Raw genomic sequence first — 13100 nt, 5'->3', positions numbered from 1 at the left:
CCTGTTCAGGTTAAAACTGCAGTTCCAAACCCAGTCTTTGTAAGAGGAGTAAACTGTACTTACTTCATCCCACTGAGCTCAGTAACCCAGTTCACACAGCACTACAGAAGTGATTTATGTATGAATATGCTTAGGATTCTGTCAAGGCGGACTGGTGAAGAGAAGACAGATGCACGTGCCTTTTATGCAGGTCACGTTTTGTGCAAAGGAGGGCTGACAGAAGAGCCTAGACAGAAACCACGTGAGCTGGAACCACTCACAGAAATAGCACAGCTATTTCTCAGAGTACATTTCAGGGGTAATGTGCTTTCTGTTCTTTCTGGCTTTGCTCCAAATCCTTCCAGTTCTAGAACTTTTTCCATGTAGAAGCATTTCCACACTGGTATGATTTTCACTCCCCAAACCTTAGAAACATTTCTGAGCTGTCCTGAGAGTATCCTCACCACTCCTGACCTCACAACTCAGAGAACCTTTCTTGAGGTGACCAGTACTCCCTCCAGCCAACCAAACTAGGAGCAGCATGAAAAACTCAAGGGGAATGGCTCTGTAACTTTCCTTTCCCTTCATTCCTATTTATATTCTGCATTTCAGGATAACAGTCCTACTGAAGCAATGTATAATCCAGGAAATTAGCCTTCCAAATATCCTATAAGTTCCAGTGAGATTTTCCCATGGGATAATACCACGCAGTAGATTTCAGAAGCATGTTTTATTTGAGAGTCATAGAGTTTGCTGACTCTGCTGCAGATGCTTGTAAACAAAACCAACAAAAAGAAGTGCCTGAAGAAAACTTGAGTGGCTTGAAATGTTTTATGGCTCTAAGTTTACATCAATGAGAACGTTGCAATTAATATATCTGAAAGTACAAAATAATTTTGGCAGTTGATGCATGGTGCAACATTTAACTATTTACTTTTTCACATTGCTCACTTACCACAATACTCTTGGTAACAGTCCAATATGCGGCCAGTCCTGAAGCACAGAAAACCACAGCAAAACAGAAAAAACACTACAACAAACAAAAGCCATCATCAAAATAAGTACCTTAGTAAGTGCTCTCATCGCTACTTCAAGTATTTGGTTTTTATATACTTTTAACACACAAATTTTAAGAAATAGAAAGGTTGCTGTTCATAACCATAACAGAACAAAAGTCTGCTTACTGATGAAAAACTGTATTTCTTCTATTTCCCTAAATTACTTCCAGACTTAGTGTAGTTAATTGATTTAAACTGAAAGGCACTGAGCCGTAGAGTAATTTTTTTCCTCTAAGAGCAAATGGATTTTTCTGCCACTGTGTGTGTTTTGCGTGTATGTACCTTCTCCCTCCTGTTTGGGTTTGCAAGTACTCCAGCATTTCTGTTGGTTTCAGGGAATGTAAATTATGCAAAGCTAAAAGAAAGTGCTAAGCCTGCTGCCAGCTGTACTTGATAAAAATTCCAACATACATACGAAACTACTGTTCTTTTGGCTTAAGGTGTTTCAGTCCCTTTTTCTTTCTCATCAACACATATAATTCACTCATCTCTTTTAGTTTCCCAACTTTTACTTTCCTCTATATCCCAACATTTTTTCCCATGCTGTCTATCCCTTTTCCTTTCTCTCCTCCTCCATATTCAGATTTTTATAAAGCTAAGCATCAAATCTATTTCTTGCAATGTTTTGGAGGTGTAATGGTATGTGGCAGTGACCTGGGGAGACAGGAGGAAGAACTGCAGCCTAGACAACTGCAGATGCAAAAGGTATCTCAGCCCACAGAAGCAAAAGGGGTGTGGGAAGCGTCTCAGAAGGGACCTTCCCTAGTTTTCTGGAAAGTAAAAGTAAAGGAGGGAAGGAGTGCTTTCAGACTGCAAGATTTTGTCAATGTAACTTATAATAAAAGTAGTGTTAGCGCTCATGGTTGGTGCTTCTTGTCTGGACTACCTTGAAGGGCTGACAGGGGGCACACAAAGTCACTCCTGGGATATTAGCTGGGGAAAGGAGCAACTTCACTTTATAGTAAATAGGCATTTTATGGCTAGCTATTGGGCCAGTCACTTTCTCTCAACCCTAGGAAGGAGGCAATGGCAAACCACTTCTGAAAAACCTTGCCAAGAAAACTGCAGGGACTTGTCCAGGCAGTCTCCAAGAATCAGACACAACTGAATGGATTAAAAAAAAAAAATCTTCACAGCGGTCATTGTTGACCAGCAAGTTTTCAAAGGCTGCCCCTTTGTGACCTCAGCCACTGCAGGCTCTCATAATTCCAAATGCTTTCAAAATTCTCCAGGCCTGCTAGATACGATGAGGCTTTGCAAGAGACAGGATTGTTTACTGATAGGATTAATTACCTGCCAAACCATTAGGACAATAAATGAAGCTTTTTTAGTTAATGCACCATATGGATTCATCAGCAATTGATCAAAATTTAATGACATTTCAGAGTAAAGCCTCATCATGAATTGGCTTTGGGAAACTGTACATGACAATAAGATAACTTACTATTTATCACTGAAAAATTGGAAGCATCCTATATAAGCAAATAAATAGTTCAGGGTTCTAAGAACATTAAACATGTTTGTTATGACCATCAGATGAGATTAATATTTTTTCAAGTTTTTTGGACACCTCATAATAAGTTTAGAACAGATTGGCTGTCAACTTCATTTTGCTACAAGTATAAAATGGTGGTGGGAATAGTTAGGTATATGATGGGGGCAACTTATCTCACAACCGTTCCATTTTTATTTAATATCCATACGTTTTTTGATATAGTTTTGGGAAGAGGAAGATGTCAATGTGATGCTGAATTAGATACTGAGAATTTGGAATTTATCATTATATGAAGAACTATGCATTTATCAAGCAAGGAGCATAGCAAAGATTATTTGATTACAGTGGAAAGACTGTGCCACACTGGACTCGGAGTGCCAGATTTATGATATGTACTTGCTCTCTGCTTATGAATTGGCTCTCTATAATGGAAAGACTGACTGAGATTATTCTGGGAGGTAAAGGATTGATGTCTTTACAAAATTAGGTGTTTTCTGATGTATTTTGTCTTCTGTTTTATCATTTTATTTGTTTACTCAACCTTTTCTTCAGGGGCTCAAGGTGGCTTGCAGAGAGTTCCCTCCTTCCGTTGTTCCCCACAAAAACAACCCTGTGAGGTAGGTTGGGCCGAAAAAGAGCGATTGGCTCAAAGTCACCCAGGGAACCTCCATGGCTGAAGAGGGGCTTGAACCTGGGTCTTCCTTGATGCCAGTCTAACACTCAAAACATCGCACTGGCTCTTTTTCTTTTCTCTATTATTTTGTACATTAAAGCAAACAGAAATCTCATAATATAAAAGGAACGCAAGCAATCTGTTATTAGAAGGAAACACTTTTTTAATATTTTCTTTTTCATTTCCTTAGTTGCTTATGTATTTGAACAAAAATAGTCCCCAGAGTAATCACATACCATCCTGAATCCCACTGAGTGACAACTGTGAGCAAGTTTTAATCAGCTAATGCTTTTAGTTAAGTAAAGTGCAATGATTACAGCTTTCAGCCCTACAATTTCTAAGCATTCTCTTCCTTGGTGCTTTCCTATTTTCTCTTCCTCAGAATAATCTTTATTCTTTATTTCAGTGGTTTTGTGCAGGACTCCATTTCAGTGGGTTTAGTCATGGTTTTCTGAATAAAGGAAAGCTTTAGTTCTCATGATGCACTTGGTTTCTTATAATAGATTGGCAAAATAAAAGTAAGTAAAAATGTGAAACTATTGAAGGAAAAGCAGGGTAGTTTATCAAATAAATATGAAATAATTATCTCGATGTAGGAAACCCAACAGAGGGGTATCCAGCTGACTCCCAAGCTCTTAAAACTCCCTTTCAGAATGAGAGCTTGGCCAGTTTGTTCAGGCCAGATTTTGTTTATACAACCATGGAAAAAAGGAAGTGCTTGAAAAAAAATCTGGTTTAAGTATCCATGACAACCAGCTGACATCATGAATTGTGAGATCACAGAGATGAAGCAATGTACTGTGCTACAGAATTACATTGCCACAGTACATTCCAAAATCCCTATTTCAGCAATATCAATTCAAGCGTTACAAAAAATGAAAATGGAAACTTTTGCAATCTCTAGCTCTCTTATTTAGAGATGTTGGTGATTTGGAAATCTGATTTGGAGTTTTTCTGCATGAATACTCATTATAACACTTGACTAATCTACCTGTCTGGTACATTCATCCTGCGTGGGCATGTTGTGGGCACCTCCCCTGTAGGAGATTTCTCCCCGTGTGAGAAATGAGGTCTTTTCTGACACCTTTTGGAACCATCTCCCACCAGAAATCCAGAAGATGCCTTTGGTTCTGAACTTCAGGAAGGCTTGAAAATGGGACTATTCAGGAGCGCATTTGGGTGTTGACTTCTGGTGATTGGATGCATATTTATATTTGTTTTACTTTATTATTAATATGTGATTCTATTGGGTTTTATTAATTATGTTGATTTATTTGAATTGATGTGGTATGTTTTGATTTTAATTGTGCACTGCCATGAGTTTTTGGGAAGTAAAGTAATATAAAAACATAATCAGTTAGTAAGTAAATACATACATACATCAGCCCTGGAGGGTTGAATCTCAAATTTATATACTGTCTGTCTGGTATGGCCCTCAAATTGCCTTGATGCATGTTTAACTCATTAGATCAGGGTTTCTCAACCAGGGTACCATGGAACCCTCGGGTTCCATGAGAGGTCACTAGGGGTTCCCTGGGAGATCACGATTTATTTAAAAAAATATTTCAAATTTGGGCAACTTCACATTAAAGAGGCAAGTTTCTTTCTTTATTTTCAGTTTAAGAACACTGTTAGTGCATACATACAGGCCTACCCATGAAAAGAATATAATAATTTTGTGACTTCTGGCCTATATTTAAGCCTGAATGTGCAGGGGTTCCCCGAGGCCTGAAAAATATTTCAAGGGATCCTCCAGGGTCACAAGGTTGAGAAAGGCTGCGCTAGAGTTAATGAGATGTGTCTTCCCACCTCTGCCAGTTTTAACCGTATTTTGTTTGGAAGGACGTTCTGCTGTCATTGTGTCATTGCACAAGAGCTTTTATCACTTTCCCAGCAGAGGTTAGAATGTGATGAAAGAATGGTCTAATGTTAAAGATTCCTCCTTGCTGTCACTTGTGACTGTGATGTGTTTACAGCCAACAAATAGATTGTGAGGGACATAGGTAGGTTTCCTCCTCAGACAGCCACTCAGCTGAGTAGCTTTCTTTGGAAAATTGCCAGTCTGGGTACAGTGGATTGTGGGAAGAGTTGAGTGCTTGCATAGCTGGTGGATGATACTACAACAGGGAGAGGCAGGGGGTGTGGACTGGAAAGTTTTCAACCAACTATGATAATGTTTGTCAGAACATAGCCAGATTCCCCTCACAACGGAAACAGTGATGCAGGTAGTTCTGCTGTAAAGCGTTTACATAGTAGGGATGACTAATACTTGGACATGATCATGCAGAAAGGGACTTGATTCATCCCATTTTGCTGCCAAGAAAAAAAGTGAAAGCTACTAGTGTTTTTCTCATGCAAAAGAACCAGAGGAATGAAGCTTCATTTTCTGAATGACTCTGGATTTTGGCACCTAGTCAGTCTAGCCTGCCTCCAATTGGACTAAGCTAAATTGGATTATTTTCAAAACTCAGAGATGGGTTTCCAAACCAAACACTGTGGTCTATGCTTATCACTACTCTGGGCCCTCTCATATACTGATATAAAACTGTTGCTGTCTCTAGGAAGGCTATCAGTTCCAAGCATATGCACATTATTTCACCTGAATCATTCAGGGTATGGAATTCAGTATGTGTATGTTTGCATGTGATTAATTTTTCTTTGCAATATATAGCAAACACTTTTAGTGTGCCTACAGAGCCAACTAAACAGAGATGTTTACCTTTCTTCTGCAAAACGCTTTTAGCAGTCATAATTAACTAGTCCTTAGGCTGGTTATAAAATCCACTGACTAATCTCTTGACAGGAAAAAAAAAGAAAAGTCCCAAGCACAGTTCAGTTCTATCAATACTGCAGCTCATTAGAACAGTATATTGTTCCTTACTTTTTCATAATAACTGGAATATATTGAATTTAATATTGTTCCATACTCAAAATTCACTTCCTTGAAATCATTTAGCCCACTGATTCTTGTTAAAGCTGGTATACACAAAAGTGACACTAGGATACCTGCTTGTAAGTTGTCACTGCCTGCTCTGTAATACTAACATGTACATTTATTTGCAACTCAGTCTTCATTAATGAGCTTTAATGTCTCCTTATGAATTACATAGGTACTGTTTTTCAAAACAGCTACACAATAACTGTAATATGTAGTCCAGTGTTTAAGATGGCTTGCAGAAAAATAAACGTAAGTGCATGATAAGAATACTTGAATCCAACCAGAACCTGTTGCTGTTGCTATGGAAAGATTTAATATTGTTGTAGTAAAGAACCATAGAATTGGAAAAGGCCATTTACGTCATCAAGCCCAACCATCTGCTCAATGCAGGAATCCTCATTAAAGCATTCCAGAAAAATTACTGTTTAGCTTCTACTTGAATGCATCCAATGAAGGTGAATCTACTGCCTCCCTGGGTAACTGATTCCACTGCCAATTTCTCTTATTGTTAGGAGTTTTTTTCTAACATTCAATAGTAGTCTGCTTTCCTGCATCTTAAATCATTTGTGTGTGTGTGTGTTCTGCACTCTGGAATGAGAAAGAATAGGCCTTGACCTGCTTCTGGGTAACAGTCTTTCAGATATTTGAACATATCCTTGGCCTCTTTGGTGGTCTTGTCTCAAGGCTAACCATACCCAGATCCTTCAATCTCTCTTTACTGGTCTTAGATTCTAGTCTCCTGATCATCTTCATTGCCCTTCTCTGAATGCGTTCCAATTTTTCCAAATCCTTCTTAAAACATGATGCTTGGGACTGAATACAATATGTCCAAGTCCTTAGCCATCACATGATTTTGAGTGATAACAGGGTGCCAAAAATAAATGAAAAATGTTCTAATGCCAGAATCTCACCAAAACATCAAATCTCATAAGATTTCATCATTCTTGCCTGAATTCTCATGAGACTAGCATTCTTACCTGATCTCTGATGAGACAAAAGCTCATGAACTTTAAGGCAGAAGTAGAAATCACCATTTGATCAAGTATGAGATTTTAGCCATATTTTTAAAAAAAATCAATTGATATTTTGTTGGACTAGGAGTCCTTTGGGAGTGTTGTAGATGACATGGCATTCCTGGATGCTGCATCTGTGATTGTCTGTCTGTCTGTCTACATCCACACACAGACTTATTTACTCCCATGCATACCTTCTCTTGGTATTGGATGTTATTCCTCAAATACTGATTAAACCTATCTTTGGAACCATTTGAATACTGTATTCTATTTTCTCTGACTGACGGTTCTTTGCTTTGCTTTGCTTTTGGTTCTAGAAGACAGTCTCATACCTTTCTATTAAAAGAAACAGTTGATGAGATAATGACTTCACGTGTACTGTATCCATGCACACACCCTTGAATACTTTGTGGGCCCTTAGGGGCACAGGCAAATGATGTGGCTACCACCCAGCCATTCAGCTGAAAAATAGGTAGGTGTAGGCCTGAGGTAGTAGAAATTCAAAATCAGTTTCCCCTGAAATGGAAAACCAGGCTCTACAATTCTTAGAGTTGTCAACAGTAACAAGGAGGGAGCAGGGACTACAATCAGAAAGAGGGGCTAGAAGCAAACAATGGGAGGAGTCTCTTCTACTTATTTTTTAAGTTAGAAATTACTATTATTTAAAGGACAAACGGAACACATTGCAAATCGAATGCGGTTCAGGCTAAGTCAATTCCCAAATGATTAGAACTGGCAGCTTTCACAGAGCAACGGTTATTCTGATGTACTTGCAAATACAAGACAATCTTCCTCAGTGTGGTGCCCTCCAGATAAGTTCCCAGCACCCTCAGCCAGCAGGTAAGGCTTATGCAGAATAATTTAACCATATGTCTTAAATAGTAGCAATTAGTTGGTTACGCTGGCAAGAGGCCTCCCATAAATCCAAGATCTTAATAGTGAACTCTGATCCTTTGCCTTTGCAACAAAGTAAGGGAATATTTGGTTATGCTAACATATTCTAACAGATGCATTTTAGAATGAGGCTGCAAGGAGGAGCTGCGGGTTTTCTACAAAACCCTCAGAATTCTGACATGAATTGTTAGAGGAAGTTTGCCAATGTGTTTCCTCTAGATTTAGGAAATGGTTAACTCCTATCGACCTGAGGGTGAGTGTGTCAGTACACTGCATAAACCTCCTGGCTGGTGGGATGCAGGCAAATGCATGTCAACTTGCAAAATCCGAGATCCTAACTTGCACAGAATAAAGTAAGCACATTTGGGGTATTGCATAGACCAGCTTTTCAAAAGGATTGTTTCACCCTGTGACTCTTGGTGCGGCTCAGAACCACATATTGATGTCATGGCAAGTCTAGACAATATGACTATATCCAAGTAACAACAGGGAATGAGACGTTTGGGAGGACTGATGCCGTAAATCCTTGAGGTACACTTAACCTTCCTTTGTCTGTTGCACATGCATGCATGGATCGTTCATGCAGCAATGAAATTACAGGGTAGCAATGTAAATCTATATGCTTTCCAAGAAGGGGATCTATGTGCCAGTTTTTGTTTTTGTTTTAATCTGTTCAATCAGGTCTGATTCTTGGAGACTGCCCAGACAAGTCCCTTCAGTTTTCTTGACAAGGTTTTTCAGAGTGGTTTGCCATTGCCACCTTCCTAGGGCTGAGGGAAAGTGACTGGCCCAATGTTGTGCCAGTAGCATAGCCTAATTGATTCTAAATGTAAAGCTGAAAGCAGATTAACATTGTGTGAAAATGTATAGCAAGCATTTCCCAGATTATCTAATGTCACTGATAACACTTCTATCAGACACATTGGTTGCGATAATGCTATGCTTATGAAGGGCATGGTTAGTTTAGGGTACAATAAAAAAATAATATATATGTGGAACCAGTTAGTGAAACTGAAGAATTTACTTCAGAAAATCTGGACAAATTCTAAAAATGAGGCATTATGAAACAGAATTGGAGACTATTTAACATGAAGGACTATCTTTATACTTAGCCAAGTCTCCGAAATTTAATTTATCATCTCAAGTTTATCACATACTAGAAAGCCTTATTGTAAGCAAAGTGTAAGCTAATGGTAAGGAAGCTATTTTTAGCACCCAATATGTAAATTTCTAATAATATATGAGGATTTTGTTTTAGGTAATTTAGATTTGAAACACTGAGGGAGAAAAAAAAACTTTCCACATTAATTCAGTTATGTATTTTGGTTGCATTACATTGATTTTAACATATATTTTCATGTGTATTATTTCCTTTTCCAATATAGATTGTACAAGATGTCACACCTAGGCACTTTTCAACATATCTTGATATTTATAATAATTTCAAGACAGAATCCCAAGATGGAATCACTTGTGGTATTCAGGACCTTGCCTGGAAATCATTCCCATTTTAAATACAAAAATACTGCATTTTAAAAATGGCTTTTACAAAAGCCCGTCCAGAATTCCTAACTGATGTTTAAATTATTCAACTACTGAGCCTACTTACCGCTGCCATAGCACCCTCCAATTCTTTTATTGTGGCGACAATGCTCACCAGAGCAGCCATAGCCAGAATGATACTCAGACATATCCCGACATAGAAAACTGTGAAATGGAGGTAACACAGAAAAAAGTATACAAAACGCTGTCATATTAAGGTGCCCTCAATTCTGTGATAACTATCCTGCAGCATGTAGTTATGCATCAGAGTAACTACATCAGAGTAACTATATTAGAGTAAGTAAAGTCACTCTTGATGCCTGATGACTAAATGGACACCTCCATATTTTTTTCTTGGCAAGAATATTGTCAGTGTCCTCTGACCTGGACTTGGCAGTAAATCACAGATTTCCTGACATTTCATGGCTTAGCCTGACTCCTTAGCTAGACCTGGTAAAAGACTCAAAGACATGGCTTGGCTAGATTAGAATCTTTATGGTAGCCAAGAATGAAGTCATACCCAAGAGCAACTCACCGTTGCTAGTGAGAAGATGTAAATGACTTTTATAATCTTGGGGATGAAATTATTGCCTTTTTCCTTTCTGAATTAATGGATTTGTAAGTGTGGCATTTGGTGGCCTTGACACTGAGTGGTTATTTTATGTTTATATAACAGCTCTCTCTGATCTGGGAACTGCTAGTTTCTGCCTCAAGTCTGAAGAAATATGGAACATTTGCCACTGTCGTCTTCTTCAATTTCCCAGTCTAATCTACAGAACTAGAACTTCCTGATAGCGTCCCCCATTCAAGAACAAAGCAAGTCTGACCAACCTGGCTTTTTGAGATCAGCCAAGGCCAGCTAGATGCTGACATTTGTCTAATTATCTGTGTTGTAACCAAGGCTAATTTGCAGCTAGCAACTTTTGTATCTTTGTTTCACATTTTAATTCCCAAGGTAGTTCCTAGTGAGTTGAATTCTACTAGTAAATAGAGGGATTATATGAAAGTATCTTGCTTTTATGTCCAAGCCAGGACACTCAGTGGCTTTCATAATCAACTTACAGTATACAAGGAGGCAATAAGGCCACTAATGAAATTTTTTAGATTCATTTGCTAGTGAAGTTGTGGAAAATTAGTGTTATGTTATTTGTTCTTTAACAGACGAGATCCCTGAACATCAAACATCTACCAAGATATGTGGAACATTTGAGCTCCATTTCAGAATTTAGGAGTCTCTCTCTTCTAAATCCTCTCTGCATGTGGGCAATTAAGCTCTCTACATTCCATTATGTTTTATTTTCTGCTGCTTAGCACCCTTATAACTGTAAGTAGGAGGTTGGACTGGATGGGTAAAAGGGCCCTTCCAACTCTATATCATTTTAATAGAGTAAAATCATTACCGTTGACTGTTAATCTTTTAATGATTTAACTTCAGTTTTAAAATTCAATTACAGGTGGCTTTATCAAGTCTTCCGTCTTGCAAAGCTACATTTCCTTAGTACCGTCATTTATTTTAATAATTCTTACCACATGTATTTACTGCATTCATATCCTTCCTTTCCTCTTGGGGCAGTACATGAGAAGATTACCTTAATCTTATCCTTACAACAACTTGGCTGTAAACTACATTTGGATTGAGGGAGTGTAATGGGCCCAGAGAAACTCAATGTTCTCTGAAGCTGAGGGAGCATTTTGAATGGGGGTCTCCCCCGTCAAAGTCTAACATCTTAACTAACTCCACTAATTAAATTTATCCTCAGGAATATCATTTGTTCATTAACCAAGCAATTCATTAGCTGATCAATCTATGATTAAACCAATTGAAACCTATAGCCTAAAAAAAGTTGAAATAAATAGTCTGTATAATTTCTCCCATATAAGGAACATAAAACAAAGAAACTTAGATCATGATCAGGCTTTAAAATAAATACCAAACAGAACAAATTCCTATCTCATCAGCTAAATAGATGAGTTTTAATTTTAATTATAAGAGACTGAACCTTGAATTCCCCAACACTTACCAATAGTGCAGAAATTTCTGTAGTAGGAGTTTGTCTCTGAAGAGGCAGAATTTATGACAGTGAAGTGTTTCCCGCTGTAGGTGATAATGGCCAATATGCCAACTGATACCCCAAGCAGCTGAGAAGAGAAAAGAAGCAGGTTTACAAAGTTGGATGAGGCTAGAAAAACCCAGGCTCAAGTCCATACTCATCCATGGAAACTCATTGGTCTCTCTTTATCATGACATACTTAATTAAGTTATTAAAAACGTGGATAGAACGGGTTGGGTTTGATTAGCTATATGGGCTGGCAGGAAGAGGCAAGTAGGACTAAGTTAGGGTTGGCATATTAGAGCTACAGAACTCCAGATAACCACTGTATGGCAGCGAAGAGATGAAGAAAGTTCTTTGCTGTCATCTAGTGGTTATTTGGATGTTTGCAGCCCTGATCTGTACTCTTCTCAGAATTCTAGAGAATTTTAGCAAATCTTCCCCCAGGTTGATGCTTTAAGGACCAGTCCTAAGTATCACTTGTTCAGCGCTGTCACAAGTTTGAATGGTCGCTGAATGAATGGTTGTCAACCGAGGACCACCTGTATCGTAGCTACCTGAGCTGGATTGATAGGTATGATTTGGTCCAGGTGCTTAGATTCTGCTACTACTTTTTGATTCCAGTAAAATATATAGTTGATTTTTGCTTGCAGGAGTGCTGCTGCTGTTTCTGAAAGATTCTGATGAGAAGGGAATAAGCATGTGCTTAGTTTCATTTCATGGGATGTTCAGGGCTGTGGACTGAGAGAAACTTGCCTTGAGGAATACTTGAGGGGGAGTTTTTAATAGGGCTGTAAAGAAAATTCCCAATCTGCTTCCAGGACTGAATCCAGAAGTCTGCAACCTTTTTTGCACTTCACAGAATGGGATAGAATATACAGAAAAGGAGATGAAGTCTACAGGGAAAGAAGTTGCTAAGACTATTTATCTCAAGAAGCAAATTTCCAGGACAACAATTTCTAGTTCCTCAACTTAGACTTGGCGGAGAGCTTGGGCCAGCAGCAGAGTGTCAAGAGAACATTCCCTATTCAGGATGTTCCACGTAGATTCCAGAAAATTTCTCAGTGCCACAGAAGAAGGAGACAAAAGAATCATTTCACTTAACCTTCCATTAGCTATCCACCATTCCCGATGAACAGCATTTGTTACTGTTAGATCTCTTGAAGAGTCTATATCAGGGGCAGCGGTCTGTACAGCAAACTGCAATGACACCGCAATGATGGCATGCGGGTGATGACATCATCTTGTAAACACCATCATTACATACTTGCTTTTCTATCAGGTAATAATGTAGGGATTTGAGGGCCCATTTGCTGGCTAAACACTCATTCTGTTGTGGCATAGCCTGTTTCTCAAGGTAATAATTTCTTACTAATGAAAATGATGGGGCTCACATCCACTCCACTCGAGTTAGGCCAGGTCAGGAAACAGACACCTCAAGGACTACTTATTGTTGT

At 38.6% G+C, this 13100-nt stretch overlaps 1 protein-coding gene across 1 annotated transcript in view; it reads right to left on the bottom strand.

Annotated features, from left to right (window-relative positions):
* Positions 1 to 13100, bottom strand: part of TSPAN32 (tetraspanin 32) — a 33242-nt gene that overhangs the window by 18150 nt on the left and 1992 nt on the right. Inside the window, exons 2-4 of the mRNA XM_063292987.1 lie at positions 11614 to 11731; positions 9660 to 9757; positions 935 to 1009 (exon numbers count right to left, since the gene is read on the bottom strand). Of these exons, the coding sequence (XP_063149057.1) occupies positions 935 to 1009; positions 9660 to 9757; positions 11614 to 11731 (291 nt within the window). The remainder of the gene's footprint in view (positions 1 to 934; positions 1010 to 9659; positions 9758 to 11613; positions 11732 to 13100) is intronic.

This window comes from Candoia aspera, chromosome 1 (assembly GCF_035149785.1).
Source record: "Candoia aspera isolate rCanAsp1 chromosome 1, rCanAsp1.hap2, whole genome shotgun sequence".
NCBI classification, from domain to species: domain Eukaryota; kingdom Metazoa; phylum Chordata; class Lepidosauria; order Squamata; family Boidae; genus Candoia; species Candoia aspera.
This window is presented reverse-complemented; position numbering and strand designations above follow the sequence as displayed.